At 31.6% G+C, this 13,968-nt stretch overlaps 1 protein-coding gene across 1 annotated transcript in view; it reads right to left on the bottom strand.

The window, feature by feature from the left end:
* LOC114326453 (WD repeat domain phosphoinositide-interacting protein 3) overlaps positions 1–13,968 on the bottom strand; it is a 33,407-nt gene that overhangs the window by 13,644 nt on the left and 5,795 nt on the right. The window contains exon 2 of the mRNA XM_028274832.2: positions 7,709–7,993. Coding sequence (XP_028130633.1) covers positions 7,709–7,993 — 285 coding nt within the window. The remainder of the gene's footprint in view (positions 1–7,708; positions 7,994–13,968) is intronic.

Raw genomic sequence — 13,968 nt, 5'->3', positions numbered from 1 at the left:
CCGTACAAAGTACACACACTCTATTTTTCTTACGTTTTTTTACATATAGAAGGTACAGTATTCTTCTATACGTAAAAATAAATTCAACTTGCTGTCTGCTTTATTTTCAGTTCTGCAACATTTTGAAAAAATGAATTTTTTGCGAAAAAGCTGGATTGCAAAATTTATCTTGCAAAATCTATTGAACCGATCTTAATGAAATTCACAGTATTGTTTTATTATATGATATAGTTTTTCCGGGTAAAATTATGAAGGTCCAGCATAAACGGTTGAAAAACGGAAAATGCGAATACTTGTTTTTTAAGATTTTTTCGCAATTATTGCTATTTTGCAACAAGGGTGACAATTTTAAAAATTTTTAGCTAATCCTATGTTGTAGGAAATTCAATTACGCAACTTTTATGTCAGTGCAACTTTTCTCAAAAATGAATACTTTTAAAGTTATAATCAAAAAATGAAGAAAAAAATCGAATTTTTCCTTAATTTTTGACATTTTGATTATTTAAACAATGTTCCGGACCTTTTTGAGTGAAAGGATAACCCAAATATTATTATATGAGTCATTTTCAAGCAATTTCTGCAAACAAATATGAGTCACCTCTCAACGTCCAAATTAATGTTACTAATATTTTTACAGATGCGCCCTCGTCTATAGGTACGTGTCTTGTTGCCGTTTGCAGATCACCGCTCGGCAGATTGTTTATCTGCCGTACTTGCCATTCAAATAAATACGGGGAATGTATAATTGGTTGCCTATCGGCTAATATTCCATAGCTTCTTATTACAAGCAATTGGTCAATCTGGGGACGGCTTGCCGAAGCGGGCCTTATAAGAATTCACACAATCGCAATCGGTTGCATGGCTAGGATCATTAATTTGAAAAGTCTCTTACGCACAGCGCGCAGGGATCACTTAACGTATCGGATCGATCGAATTCTTTTAAAAACATCGAATAAAATTTAGTCTGTATTATCTCACAGATATTTTTTTTATTTCACAAAAAAGAATATCATCAACATTAACTTATATATTTAAAAAATCTATAATGTGTCCATAAATGTGTGGTCGGCACTGCCGGCCCTGACCAGCCGAGAGTATTGCGAGAAATGGGCAAAGAATACGAAATAATAAACACAATAAAAATAATGAAGTACAATATCTGCGACACGTAATGAGGAGAGCGATATGCAGGATACAATAAGATTGATAATGCAGTACATACAATGTATAAACTTTGTAAATCATGATTTGGGATTTACAATGTATATACATTGTAAATTATGATTTGGGAGTGCTCTTGTAACATTCAACGTGTCTTGGTTTGTTTATTTCTAGTGCATCTTTATTGTGATTTTAGTATGGTCAGAAATTAATTTAATTTCAGGGTCTAGGGATCGAATGTCGCCGCCTTTAAAGAGTTCTACAATAAATGTTACCGCGTCTATACTAGATTTTCTAAGCTATGGTTGTAATTGTTTTTTATTCCAAAGTTTTTATCATCTGCGTCTGTTTTGGGCTAAGAACTATAATATCAGCAGCATGTAAAGAATCAAAAAACAAAAGAACAAAATATATTCGTTCTTCATACAATTATTAAAATGGGAAATGATCAATTATCTATTATACTCAATAGAAGACAAGTCAATAAGAAACTACTTTGATAAAATAATATATCATCCAAACAAGGAAGCAACATAGCTGACTGTTCTTTAAACTTGATAAGATAATCGTTAGTTGACTTGATAAGATTCGTGAATAAACTATTATAACTAGAAATTACAGGTGAATTTAATAATACGATAAAAGATGCAAAAACATTTTATCTTTAGGAATTGAACTAAATGTAATATTATTCTGCATCTATTTTAAAATTGGAATTTCCATGTCCATTCTTTAAAAGATTTTTTAATAATCGTATACTTTATATAAAAAACATATAAAATTCCATTATGTCCACTTGATATCAGAAAAAAACCTATGAATCACGCAATTTAGATAACCATTTTATTCCTGTGCATTATTGGTCTATTTCTTGATCTATTACTATACCTACCAATGTTTTCTGAGAAATGTCTCAAAGTTGTGTTTTTTCATCTTATTTTGCAATATTTCGTGGAATTTATTAGAAACAAACGCAGTGCCGCGCCAGCACGTGGTAGCGCCTGTGTGCAAAACATTTAATGGCGCCCAAAATGAACAATTATTTATTGTAAACAAAAAAAAAACTAAAAATTCTTACATATGCAACAAGAAAATAAAGCAAGTTAAAATAATTAAGTTAAAATAAATCTTTGGCGTAATAGCATAAAAAACTAAAGATATAGGTAGGAAAACATGAAATACTTAGCTATTTTATAAAAAATTAACTTTTCGCGTCTTCAGTTTGAAAAATCATTTTATGGTGAATATCAATGTGATTTAATACTGACGACTCTATAGAGATGGTAGATAAATTTACAATCAACCGCCCTTGACTGATGGTCGAACTCAAATAATTATTTAAGTTTCAGTTTATAAAAATATCACTCAGCAGTGACATCAGATATAGGCAGAGTGAGCAGAATGCGAAGAGCTACTGCTAAATTTGGGCAAACTACAGTAAATTCGTTAGATTCTCTTAACAAAGGCTGAAGCTGTATAGTTTCTTCAATTAAATTGTCTCCCCCTATAACTAAATAATCATTAAATCTCATTTTTTTTACAAATGTCTACACAAAAGTTTTAATTGTGAGTGTTCTGTACTACTGTCGTTTAAATTATATAAAAATTTGAAAGAGTCAACATTATTTTCCAATATGGAAAATCTTTCATTTACTGAAATTAATGCTTGGTTGAAGACACAATAAAATAAATGAACTTTGTATGACATTTTGGGATCCGAAATCAGTTCGTCTTTATGTTCGTAATCGAACTGTTTGCTTTGATTCCGACGCCGAACTGTGTGTCTGATTGAAAACTGGGCTCCACATCCAGTTTCTCTGAAGTTTCATTTGCTGTAGTAATGACATCATTAAATTTGCTATCTATCCGAAACTAGAGAAAGAATTGTTTTAATGGCGTAGGCGCAAAATTTCGCTCCAATGTGTTTTAAATGAATTCATTTTTTCGAATCCTGAGAAAACCAATAGGTATTTTTGAAAAATTTAATACGCAGAATGAAAGATTACATTATTACCGAGGGCAGAAAGTCTCTTAGAATAACCAAAAAGTTTCATTTGAATGAGATCTTTGAAATTAAAAATCACACTAAATTTTTTTCACTTCTGTAACTTATTAAAATAAACATTATAGAAGTTTTTAAGGACTTTCGGCCCTCGGAAATAATGCAATCTTTCATTCTAGGTTTAAATTTTTCAGAAATACCTATTAGTTTTCTAAGAAGTTGAAAAGAAAAGAATGAATTTAAAACACATTGCCGCGAAATTTTGCGCCAACGTCCTTAACTCTTGTGAAGCATTTAAGCACATTCATTGTTTTTTATTGTAAAATTTTGCTAACGAAGTTAACTTTCATCAGAATTTCACACCATACCTAGGTATATGTGGACTGAGCATATGAATGTAAATGTTGATATTTTATCTTCATTCGTTTTTATACAAAAAAATAAAACATCTTAACGCTTACAAATTATTCGAGGTAGATTCCATATGCATAGAAACTTATTTCAAATACTTCGTAAACGTTAAGATATTTTATTTTTTTGCATAAAAACGGCGCCTCATATGAAAAAAGACAAAAACGATTTTTTGTCGTAAATTGAACGAGGAATTCAAAAATGATTTTTAATTTGACATATCTCAGTGGCGTACTATTTTTTTCTTTAAAAAATTCGGGCCATAAGCGCGCCAATGGTAAATATAAAATTACTCTGTCACCTTTAAAGGAGGTAATTTTGAACATTTGTTGTAGCCTTGCACATAGTTAAAATCTTTTTAGAAATACATATTTTCTGTTATTGTTCTAGTTTGGCATTATTATATTGGAGAGTTCTTGATAATGTATTACGAAATGAAAAATACGCGCGAAGATGTTTTATTTTTTTGCTTTTAAATATCTACCTTGATATTTTGAATCAAGATTAAATTTATCCGAACGTGTTATAGGTATTTACTACATAAAGCATCATAAATTTGTTATGGCGAGCACGCCACTGTGTGCGTTTTTATTCCAATATCTATAGTCTACATCGGAGATGAGAAACATCCACGCTGATAATTTCGAGGTGTCAATGATATGTGCTAGGATTATGAAAGGTTTTAAGAAATTTTGTATTCATTAATTTAGAATTCAGTATCGTCTTGCAGGGTTGCCAGACCTAGGGAATTTTGAGCCAGCTTAGGGAAAAAGGGAATTTTATTCAATTCTATGAAAAATCTAGGGAATTCTTAATATTTGTAGACGATTTTAAAAAATCTGTTTGATTTTATAAGATTTATAAAATTGCACATATTATATTATCTACATGAAAATCGTTTTATTCGCGAATTCGGAGAATCCCAGCGATGCGTCAAAGTTTAGAAGTGAAGAGAATATGACAGATATCGATTTTTACGATTATCGATTATTCCCCATTTGTTATCAAGGGCAAACAAACTACAATAAGGTTATGTTATAAATCTATAATTAATCAGGGTTTCTGATTTCTGGGCTGTAGGATTAAATTATTATCCACAATATATAAAATCCACGAAGAGATTTCTCTAAGATTGGGTTATACCATTAACCATAAAAATATTAGGTACTAGATTATTAGATAACCATAAATGTTCGATTTTTGATTTGGTGTGTCGCTTGTCAACAATAATCGCTTCGAATCGATCAGTGTTTCGATTCATTTTTAATTTTGACCATTTCGGACATTTTACAGTTTGGAAGTACAATGCTAGAAGTGTACAATATTTTCCGTACAATGCTAGGATTGTCCAATAGGGCTTTTCATTCAAAGTCATTTGTTTCGAGCTTCTGTCATGTGTCACATAATATTAATATATGCACGTCATACGTTATTATATACCAATGATACAAACCAAAGACGTATGACGTAGATATATTAATATTATGTGACAAATGACAGAAGCTCGAAACAAATGACAATCGATGAAAAGCTCTATTTCGGGCTTTGCTCGTAACATATACAAAAAATACTGGGTCTACTCGCGGAGGACACCCTGAAATTACCCAGAGGCAGTACGCCTGCGCATTAGCTGTTCAGATGGAAAAAGTCGACCTTATCCAATGCCCAGTTTTGTAATGCGCATGCGTATATTGAAAATATATAGGGAATTCTAGGGTAAAATGGTTGTCAAGTTGTTAGGGAAATTTAGGGAAATTTTGACAAACATTCTAGGGAATTAAAAAAAAATCATCTGGCAACCCTGTCGTCTTGTACCCTAAGCTGTTAACATCTCAATAAACTTGCGCATTTCCTTCAGAGTTTCGTTACTTAATTCTCCAACGAACACACATCATTTTATACAGAATAAAAGTCATTTTTATCAAATTTTTGTACAATGGCTTTAAAGCATAAATTCTGCTGGACCGGTGGCTGCATGTCTTTACAGGATTTTTCTTGTTTATGTAGATTGTATAAATCAATACGTAACGTACCTACCTTTAAACTTGAGATATGCAAGGTGGCAAGGTGGTTAAATGGATAAGTGTTGTTTTGACCTGCGTAAAATTTTTGTAACAACTCTAGTGGCGCCCCTTAATTGCTGGCGCCTGTGTGCGCCGCACACATTGCACACGTGGACGGCGCGGCCCTGAACAAACGCTACATTTCATTAATATTGCAAGATAATAACATATTTTCTCAATATTTTTGTAAAAAATAATCTCTATTATTCTCTCTCTCTAAATTTCTTATTTATATATTTTCAGATGCAGAGTGGCTCAAGTAACCAATGCTTGAGCCAGTCTACATCTGAAAATGGTTAAATAAGGGATAATTTCTTCTTCTTCTTCTTCTTCTTTTTTTGTAGACATGACTTTGTCTGTTTTTCAATGTGCCTCCAGTAGGTTGTCATTCCATCGTTTTCGTGGTCTTCCTACTGATCGTCTTCCTATTGGCAAACCATCACCGTCTATCCCATAAAGGGATAACTTTAATGTAATAAACGCGTTCTGGTAAAATTGTGTTTTGTGGGTGAGGCCCCTTTGCATTTCATAGCGTCAACTATGATTCAGTCTAATATATTGTAACGAAAGAATTACCACAAGTAACGGTTCCATCTCGACATAGCCCAGATCTTTACAGAAGATCTTTAGACGGAACACGAAGCGACGAGAAGAGGGGCGTGCGGAAATTGCAGGAATGTCAGTAGAATAGAGATGACGAATCCAGAATTCTCCAGAATAACGTTATTATGTATTTAAGCAGAGCACGGTATTATTTTTAGCAGGGGCGGTTTCTCCATTGGTTCACTTGTGCAGTGAACACCCAATTAAATTTCATTAAAATACATATTTTTAAAAATCTCATAAATATCATTAAAATATTTTTTCTTAAATCTCATAAATATCATAGTATCATTAAAATATAACTGTATTTATTAATCACATAATTTGTTTGCACAACACCGCTACGCTAGATGCACGTGGTAAGTGCAGAATTCAAATTGAACCCAGCCACTATACAGTAACCCTATAGAAGAACGAGAGCTCTTAAATCCGTGAACCAGCGATTCTCCTATCTTAAAACATTGCGGATTTGTGCATTGCACACAGAGACCGGGGCGGAGCGTTTCGATTCACAGTTTGGCATTTTCTATTGTGGGAATTTATTAAATACAATATTGGTAGGTAGTTTTTTTAGGATGGAGCCTTATTCAGTGAAGTTTATAAAAGAAAATGCAAATAGTTTTGAAAATCGACTTCTTATAAAAAGAATGGACTAACTTGGCCGGAGATAAACTTGGTACAAGAATGTGCAATAAGAAACAAAAAGTTTAAACATTGTTTTAAAGTTGAACAATATAGAAAAACTTCGTGATTATACGGGTGTGATAAACTACATTCTTTATTTTGTTTTCCATGTTTAGTGTTTTCAAAGAATAAAACTATAATTTCAATCTCGGTCTTTGGATGCCGTTAAAATAAACGGATTTTTAAACAGTTTTGACAAAGCCATGTCAATATTCGTAACTTCTACGTCCACCTTCACCACCGAAGAAGCGCCATCATTCAGTAGGTATCATATTCTGCACAAAACAAAAAAAGTGTGTGACATCCTGACTAATCGGCACAAAGATAGGTTTAATTTTACAGAACATCTTTTGGCGAGGCCCCAAAAATTTTTCGCCTGCGGCGCTTATTCACCCATTTGTATAATTACATTCTTTAATTGAACACCCTCCTTAAATTACCACGAGCCGCCACTAATTTTTAGTTAGTTATTAGATAGAATTCCGAACTGTAAACTTGTAAATAAATGAAGACTTGCCCGGAAAAACGTAAGCGACAATTTTTTATAAACTAATGTTTTAGTGGAAAAACGTTCTTTATGCGTTAATCAAACTAGCGACGCTATAAATAAGCAATACTTAAATTCACAATATTTGGTGAGTAATATTATTAAAACAGTTTTCTGTTATTATCTAACAAATTTCATATTGGCGTTTGCATCTTTTTCCGGGCAAGTCTTCAAATATAGTCTTATATAAATTCGAACCGCGAGTTTTATTGCTACAATATTTTAATATAAACTTACCTAAAACTACAACTATTCTATCTCTTCTTAATCTAACAGCCAGCACTGGAGCGTTAAATTCCAAGGAAATGGGCGACGTCTTCTTTAAATCGTCCCATACTATCACCCTGTTTGTGGGATATAGCGGTCTTGGACCACCCCCGACCAAAGCAAGATAATTACATCTAAACAACATCTCGACAAAACTGAGACCTCCGCCATTATCGAAATCTTGGCGTTCTTTCTCTTTTAGCGGATCACAGTTGTATATACGAAAGCCAGTTGTTGTAGCACAAGCAAAACAACCTAAAATAATAATAAAAAACAACAATTACAAAGTAAACTATACTTTTATTTGAAAATTTAAGACACCAGTGGAAGGTGAAGAAGTGTGCAAAATGCAACATTGGATATATTTAATAACGACGAAAACATAAATATTTGTGTATATTTAATTTAGACTTATGGCAAAGAACATAGATTTTATTATACAGTGTGTCCCAAAAGTAGTGGAACGGTCGAATATCTCGCGAACTAAACATCGGGTCGAAAAACTGAAAAATACGTATTCAATCATTTTCAAAAATCTATCCAATGACACCAAACACCAACCCCCACTACACTCCCTGGAGGTGGGGTGGAGGGTAACTTTAAAATCTCAAATGGAAACCCCTAGTTTTTCTTGCAGATTTGGATTAGTTACGTAAAAGTAAGCAACTTTTATTCAGGACATTTTTTCGAACTGTGGATAGATGGCGCTATAATTGAGAAAAACGATTTATTCTGATACCATAGGTAAATTATAGAAACGGTCTAATATCTCGAGAAATACACTTCCAAATGAGAAACCAAAAAAAAAGGTTTTTAATACTTTTCGAAAACCTATCGAATAACACTAAACATGACCCTCCAACCCACCCCCTGGAGGTGGGGTGGGGGGCAACTTTAAAATCTTAAATAGCAACCCCCACTTTTTATTACAGATTCGGATTCGTCATGAAAAATTAAGCAACATTTATTCGAAACATTTTTTAGAATTGTTGATAGATGGCGCTTTAATTGGAAAAATACGATTTAATAGCGCCATCTATCAGCAATTTTAAAAAATGTTTCGAATGAATGTTGCTTCATTTTTCATGACGAATTCGAATCTGCAATAAAAAGTGATGGTTGCTATTTAAGATTTTAAATTTACCCCCCACCCCGTCTCCAGGGGATGGGTTGGAGGGTCATTTTTGGTGTTTATCGATAGGTTTTCGAAAAATATTAAAAACCTGTTTTTTAGTTTCTTATTTGGAAGTGTATCTCTCGAGACCGTTTCTATAATTTACCTATGGTATCAGGATAAATCGTTTTTCCCAATTATAGCGCCATCTATTCACAGTTCGAATAAAGTCTTGAATAAAAGTTGCTTACTTTTACGTAACAAATCCAAATCTGCAAGAAAAACTAGGGGTTTCCATTTGAGATTTTAAAGTTACCCCCCACTCCACCTCCAGGGGGTGTAGTGGGGGTTGGTGTTTAGTGTCATTCGATAGATTTTTGAAAAATATTAAATACGTATTTTTCAGTTTTTCGATCCGATGTTTAGTTCGCGAAATATTCGACCGTTCCACTACTTTGGGGACACCCTATATAAAATTGAACCAAAAATGGACGATTATTTTTTAATACCATTCAGTTTGTCCTTCTATTTTTTACAGCTTCATGGTTTCATAGAACTTGAAAGTCTTCTTTAACCTTTTCACGGCAAGAAACGACTGTAGTCGCTAAAACTTTCAGTGACCGGTAGCACACGGGTAGATGAGAAACTACTCAAGTCAAATACAAAGAGGACTTGATTCATTCAGTAAATGATTCATTGACGATTAAAATTACTTGCTAAAGCAACTTTTATATCAGTTTAAATATTAGTTTTACCTACTGTGTCAAGTATATCGGGTTGCATGTGATTTCATCACTTTTTTATGTACAATAAATATATTTGAGTGTTAATTAGTTTATAGGGAAGCGCTGTCCGCACCCGTCCACGCCGGTCATATTCTAGTAAACCAGTGCCGTACCAAAAGGGTTAACGAATATTAGTTGTTCTTTTAAATACGCTATTTTTCTATTGCTAATTAGTTCCGTTTTCTCAGTTAAGATATTTCATAGGTATAGTAGTTATGATTGGGGCTTTATTATCTGGATTTGCCATATCTTGTAATCTATTAAATAAGTCTATGAGTCATTATCAAGAGAAAATAATAGTTTTCATTAATTATTATTAATTCACATCATTCAGGTTTTCTAATAAGGTCATATTTATACACACATTTTGAATGTAAGCTTCAGGGTAGTATTTATATTAACTCGTTTGTCCTCCGTTCTTCTAGTATTTTATTGTGTCTTATAACATTGCTAATTAATGTTGCCAGTTGATCCGTAACTAGGCAATCCAAACCAGGTGATTTTTAATGACAGGACGTATGGCAGGCAATTCAGCGTTGCCAGAGTTGTTACAATTGTACCAATTTGATACAATTAACAACCAAACTTTTGATACTAGTCTCATAAAGTAAAAACCTAAAATTTTGTGACATAAGAAATTTGCTTCAAATAATATTAAACGACGTTTTTTTAAGCTTTTGTACAAAATGTGTTGGTTCAGTATTTTGTGTCACTATTCCAGTCATTCCGGTGCATTTACAAAAATTTCTCTGGCAACACTGCACACAAGCGATTTTATTGGATACTTTATTTAAATTAAAATTTCAATTTTAAGATACAATGTGGTATTAGTAGGTACCTAAAATAATAAAATATATATTACCCCGATGATTTTACCTAAAATCTATTTTAGGGATGCTCAATATTATTTTTTATTAAACTTATAAAACATAAAATTTGTTAACCTAGCTTTCTTCAATCTTCGAAATTACTTAGTTAAAACTTTTTAACTACGTATTAAAGTTTATTGACGTAAGCAATATTTTTTACTATGTCACAGAAGTATTTAGCAATACTTACACGGACATAAAATACGAAAATTACTTTAAAATACTAATATAACACTAGACTATCATATGCCTTCAATATATTGCATGCCAGCCGCCAGACATATTGGAATAGTTTGACAGATCGTTGGATTCCCTAATTGCCGCTACCCCATATTTTAACAATTCATTTGGTATCCCATCTATATCTGCAGCTCTGCTGTTCTTTGGTTTTTAAGTATTTTTAAACTTCATGCTTCTTTCTGTAAACTTCTTCGTTTATGGAAATTTTAGGTCTTTGTTTAGGTCTGGTGTTTGTGGTTCCAACGTAATTTGTTCTTCTATAATCTATATCAGGGGTCACCAATTAGTTTCCCTGAGGGTCCGTTTCGAAAACCTACGACACTTCCGTGGTCCGGATTTATGCTGCCTGTGTCTGACTGTTCTGATTCGGTTTCTTTGTGGATTCTTGTTAAAAAATATCCCCTATAAACAAATCAGAAGGGTGCCGGGCGAAATTTTTGGGCAGAAATTGTTTAATATTTTTTTTAACAAATTCAAAACATCACCTTTTTTGCCCGCGAAAATATGTTTTTACCATTTTTGGGTCATCTTAAATAACCATAAATAGCCACGAAAGTGGCCTCACACATGGACTAATATGGAAGGAAAACTAATAATATCTGATTGTTTTTTGGTTACTGTATACTTTTCTGTAAGTTTTCCTGGTACAATAAATAAAATATAAATTCATTGTGTATTGTTTTGATGTTATTATCAGTATATTTTGAAAACAGCAGTATTGTAAATTGTTACTGAGAATATTTTAAAAATTAGGAATTTATATTTTGAATGCCAATGAAGTTTTTATACATCTTCAATTTTGTAGCAAGGAAACTGAGGAATTTTAAATAAATAATCATAGTACAAAATGCTAATTAACATGTTATCTTTTCTACATTAGTTTCAATGCAAGGTGTTTGTTGCAAACTAATTAAATCTGAAAATTATTTTAATTAAATGCACATCTGAAAAGTACTCCTACTTAACATATGGTAGTGAGGAATTGAATATAAAAAAATGCACATGAGAATTTTATATTACCGCTTACTTAATTTCAAAATTAATGATTAGTAAGTATAACAATAAGGGGGAAACTCTTTACAAAATTAAATTATCAGAGAGAAAAATGACATTTTTTTATGTATAACCTGTCTGAAGTGTGGAGTGATTTTAGTGCAACTGAGTCTCATTAGGGAGTTGAGATATTCATCTGTTAAGTGAGATCTCTACCGATTTTTAATAAAGTTCATTCTTGATAAAGCGGCTTCGCACACATAAGTTGAGCCAAACATAGTACACAATTTCATGGCCAAACATTTTCAAAATTGCCAAACACTAGGTATATAAAAGTCACCAGGGCACGATAATATTAGATCTGAAACTTTAAAAGAAATAACAAAACAGATTTCAAATCCCTTAACATACATAATAAATTCATGCCTTAATTTAGGCATTTTTCCAGATATATTAAAAATTGGAACTATTAAACCACTATTCAAATCTGGCGAAGAAACATATTGTCAAAATTATAGGCCTATAACCCTAATCTCAAATATAGGCAAAATATTCGAAAAAATAATTAAAATAAGACTCACACATTTTTTAAAAAAATTTAATATACTATCTGAATGTCAATATGGGTTTCAAGAGGGAAAATCAACCGAAGATGCAATCTGTGCTCTAACAGCTAACATCTACAAAGCTCTTGATAATGCAAAACAATCTCTTTGTATATTTGTAGATTTAGCAAAGGCATTTGATACAGTTTCACATAAAATACTGCTAAATAAACTTCAAAAATATGGTATAAGAGGACTTGCATATAACATCCTAGAAAGTTATCTGCTAAATAGACAGCAACATGTTTCTATAGATGGAGAAATCAGTAAAGGATGAATTATATCTTACGGAGTACCATAGGGAACAGTCTTGGGACCAATTCTCTTCAATATTTATATCAATGATCTATTCAGACTGAATGTAACAGGTAAAATAATAAGTTTTGCAGATGACACAGCTATTTTCTATGATGCAAATACATGGAATAATTTAAAACAAAAAGCTGAAACAGATTTTGCTACAATTCAGAAATGGTTTTAGTTTAATAAACTTACCTTAAATATAGAAAAAACAAAATATATACCATTTACATCATATGTTAATAACCTCCCAAATCTTGGCTCATTAAAAATTGATGCAAAAAATGAAATTCCACATACATACGAGATTAAATATCTAGGTATAATAATTGATAAACATTTACGATGGAACACCCAAGCAAATAATATAGTAAATAAATTAAGAGGACTTTTATCAAGATTTAAATTTTTAAAACAATTTTTAGGAATAACTCATTTGCGAATTCTTTATTATGCACTTATACAATCTCAACTCACATATGGCCTTTTAGGATGGGGTGGAATAAGCAATAATTACTTACATTCTATAAATATTATTCAGAAATGGCTAATTATAATTATATACGGAAAAAATTTAAGATAGTCTAGTGAGCTGTTATATAACGAAAGTAAATTTTTAAATGTACGTAAATTATTCTGTTATAAAGCCCTTATACATATACATGAAAAAAGATAATATTAAATTTTAACAGTCATACCCACCAAACTAGATATATAAAACATAGTACAATTCTACCAAAATGTAATAAATCCATCCTCCAAAGATATGTTGGTTACATAGGGCCCAAATTATACAATTTGCTACCGGATAATTTAAAACAATTTAAAAATTATAAAAAACATAGATATAAATATGAAATTTATTTATTTATTTATTTATTTTATTTATTTATTTAACGGAAAATCTCCTTTTTACAATATAAAGATATATAAACATTTTTAACACTAACCTACTAACAAGTAAATATATCATAATAACATATTACCTACATAAAATACTTAAAATATATAAAATACAAAAATTACATAAATTACACAAATACTCCCTCAGTTGGTTCCTAACAAATAAATATATCACAACATATTACATTAAATACTTCCTCAGTTGGTTCTTAAACCTGGTTTGACTAACTCCCAGTAGATCTGTAGTTTTATTAATTTCATTACCCAGTCTATGAAATCTAGGTATAGGACTATTATATCCGTAGTTGGTATAATGAAAACTAATTGAGAATAATGGTTTATCTCTAATATTTACAGTGTTTAATTTAAAGTTGATTAGCTCCAACAAATCCGGGCAAGTTATATTACCCTCCAAGATTTT

The sequence above is a fragment of the Diabrotica virgifera genome, chromosome 7, assembly GCF_917563875.1.
Source record: "Diabrotica virgifera virgifera chromosome 7, PGI_DIABVI_V3a".
Taxonomy (NCBI): Eukaryota; Metazoa; Arthropoda; class Insecta; order Coleoptera; family Chrysomelidae; genus Diabrotica; species Diabrotica virgifera.
The sequence above is the reverse complement of the archived record's forward strand: the minus strand, read 5'-3'. Positions and strand labels throughout refer to the sequence as shown.